Consider the following 1,890-nt stretch of genomic DNA (forward strand, 5'->3'; position numbering starts at 1 on the left):
GTATCGACAGCTGCAGTCAGCAAGGACTGACGGGGTCTTGTGTGGAGCATTTGTTCTACTGGTAATTGATTCTAATGATTTGACTTTGTTTCATTAAAATAAATGTCCTTAAATCAGCTCGCCTGGCATTCACTAATACAATGGCTTTTTACAATCGTCATCCTGCTACGATAATTGCCTAAGTCACAAATAAGTGAAAATTTTATTTTTTGCCTAAGTCAACCACTACAGTATTGTGTATCTGCTGCAAAATTGTCCAAGTCATTTGACCAATCACAGAGCTGTTTCAGTGCAGTGTTGTAATTCTGCCTTTGTCAAGTGTGTGAGTTAGGCAAATTTCACTCTGTATGTAAAGATGTCTGAACGTGTAAAACGCGGGACTACATTCACTGTAGAAGAAGCTGTAGACATGATACACTCTACAGACACAATTGGTAAGCTATTTTGTTACTTTATGGTACTGTATGGATATTTAATTGATAGTTTAAATGCTATTTTTCAAGGTGTATCTAGGACTTCCTTGTCTAGGCCTAACCATGTGCAGGCCTACTGTAGCTAGCAGGCTGGTAGCTAGCCATGTGTGCAGAATGTATGCAGAAGTCGGCACATGGTTGTAATCAGTACAGCTGTAATCTTACTTGTAAACTGAATACTATTTAGCAATGCTTATCATTTTTATTATGATGACTATTTCTAATGTTTGCTGCAAAGTAATACCGCATTAGATGTCTTTGCAATTTTTGTAGACAACTTTGACTAAATCTAGGTCAAACAGTCTAGACGATTTTTTTGTTTGACAAACATAAAAATGTACGCCTACAATGCTACGTACATAATGGGTAAAGTTTGGCTAGGCTAGCTAGCTAGGCCTAGGCCTCTCACAGCAGTTTAATAAGGTCGGCAAAAACATGCCGTCCGGTGACAGTTTGAGGTCGGCAATAAGGTCGGCAATTGACGATTGCCGACCGCCGACCTGAAATTCAAGGGTTGTAGACCTATGCCTATTTAAATTAGATGTTTCAAGTGTTTGTATCTTTGTTTTGATTTTTAGTAGATGGGCCTACCTACCGCCCGGTCAGTAGAGATTAATCTGGATTAATTAAGGTCGCCAACTGTGTTGTAATTTAAATTTAATAAAAATATAAAAGAAGCAACATAAATCGCATGATGTCGGTGATGTGGAACCAAATTTACTTTGCCGTAATATTTTTAATATAGGCCTAGGCCTAAATCTGTTTTTACATACCTTAGGAGGATTACGATCTATTTTGTTTATCAATCATTAGTAGGCCTACATCATCTTGTTTTTTTCTCTCAGGGAGTGAACTTGATAACTCAGATGTGGATACAAACTACATTCCTACTGATGGTGAATCAACCTTGGATAGTGAGCCTGAATCAGCTGACGCAGATGATAATGCTGATGATGATATTGAATCAGCTGACGCAGATGATAATGCTGATGATGATATTGAATCAGCTGACGCAGATGATAATGCTGATGATGATATTGAAGCAGCTGATGCAGATGATAATGCTGATGAAGATATTGAAGCAGATGATAATGCTGATGAAGATATTGAAGCAGATGATGCAGATGATAATGCTGATGAAGGTACTAAGCCGAAGCGACGTAAACGTCCAGCGGTAGCAAAATGAAGTCATCAAAGTACTAAAGGCTAAACGTTTAAAAGGGAGGCTTTCAAATCTGCAAAGGGAAGGAGAGACGCGCAACAAAAATGGGACCCCCTTGTCGATCTGAATTCTTGCCGCAAATCAAATCTGCGAAGTTGCCAGTCCTTGAGTGAGGAACAGCGGCAAAGATCTTTGACAGATTCTGCTCAATGATGTCCTGGAAGAGACGTAGATCAAATGTACATACTTTGGTAA

The 1,890-nt window shown here is 38.9% G+C and overlaps 1 protein-coding gene across 1 annotated transcript; it reads left to right on the forward strand.

Moving 5' to 3' along the window:
- Window positions 1-133: 133 nt before the first annotated feature.
- Window positions 134-1,647, forward strand: LOC106820360 (serine-aspartate repeat-containing protein I-like; the record flags this gene model as incomplete). The annotated part of the gene is made up of 2 exons (XM_014824887.1): window positions 134-434; window positions 1,319-1,647. Coding segments are annotated over exons 1-2 (408 nt in total), but the record flags the coding sequence as incomplete, so codon positions are not given.
- Window positions 1,648-1,890: the final 243 nt, after the last annotated feature.

Source organism: Priapulus caudatus, unplaced genomic scaffold (assembly GCF_000485595.1).
Source record: "Priapulus caudatus unplaced genomic scaffold, Priapulus_caudatus-5.0.1 Scaffold12162, whole genome shotgun sequence".
NCBI lineage: Eukaryota > Metazoa > Priapulida > Priapulimorpha > Priapulimorphida > Priapulidae > Priapulus > Priapulus caudatus.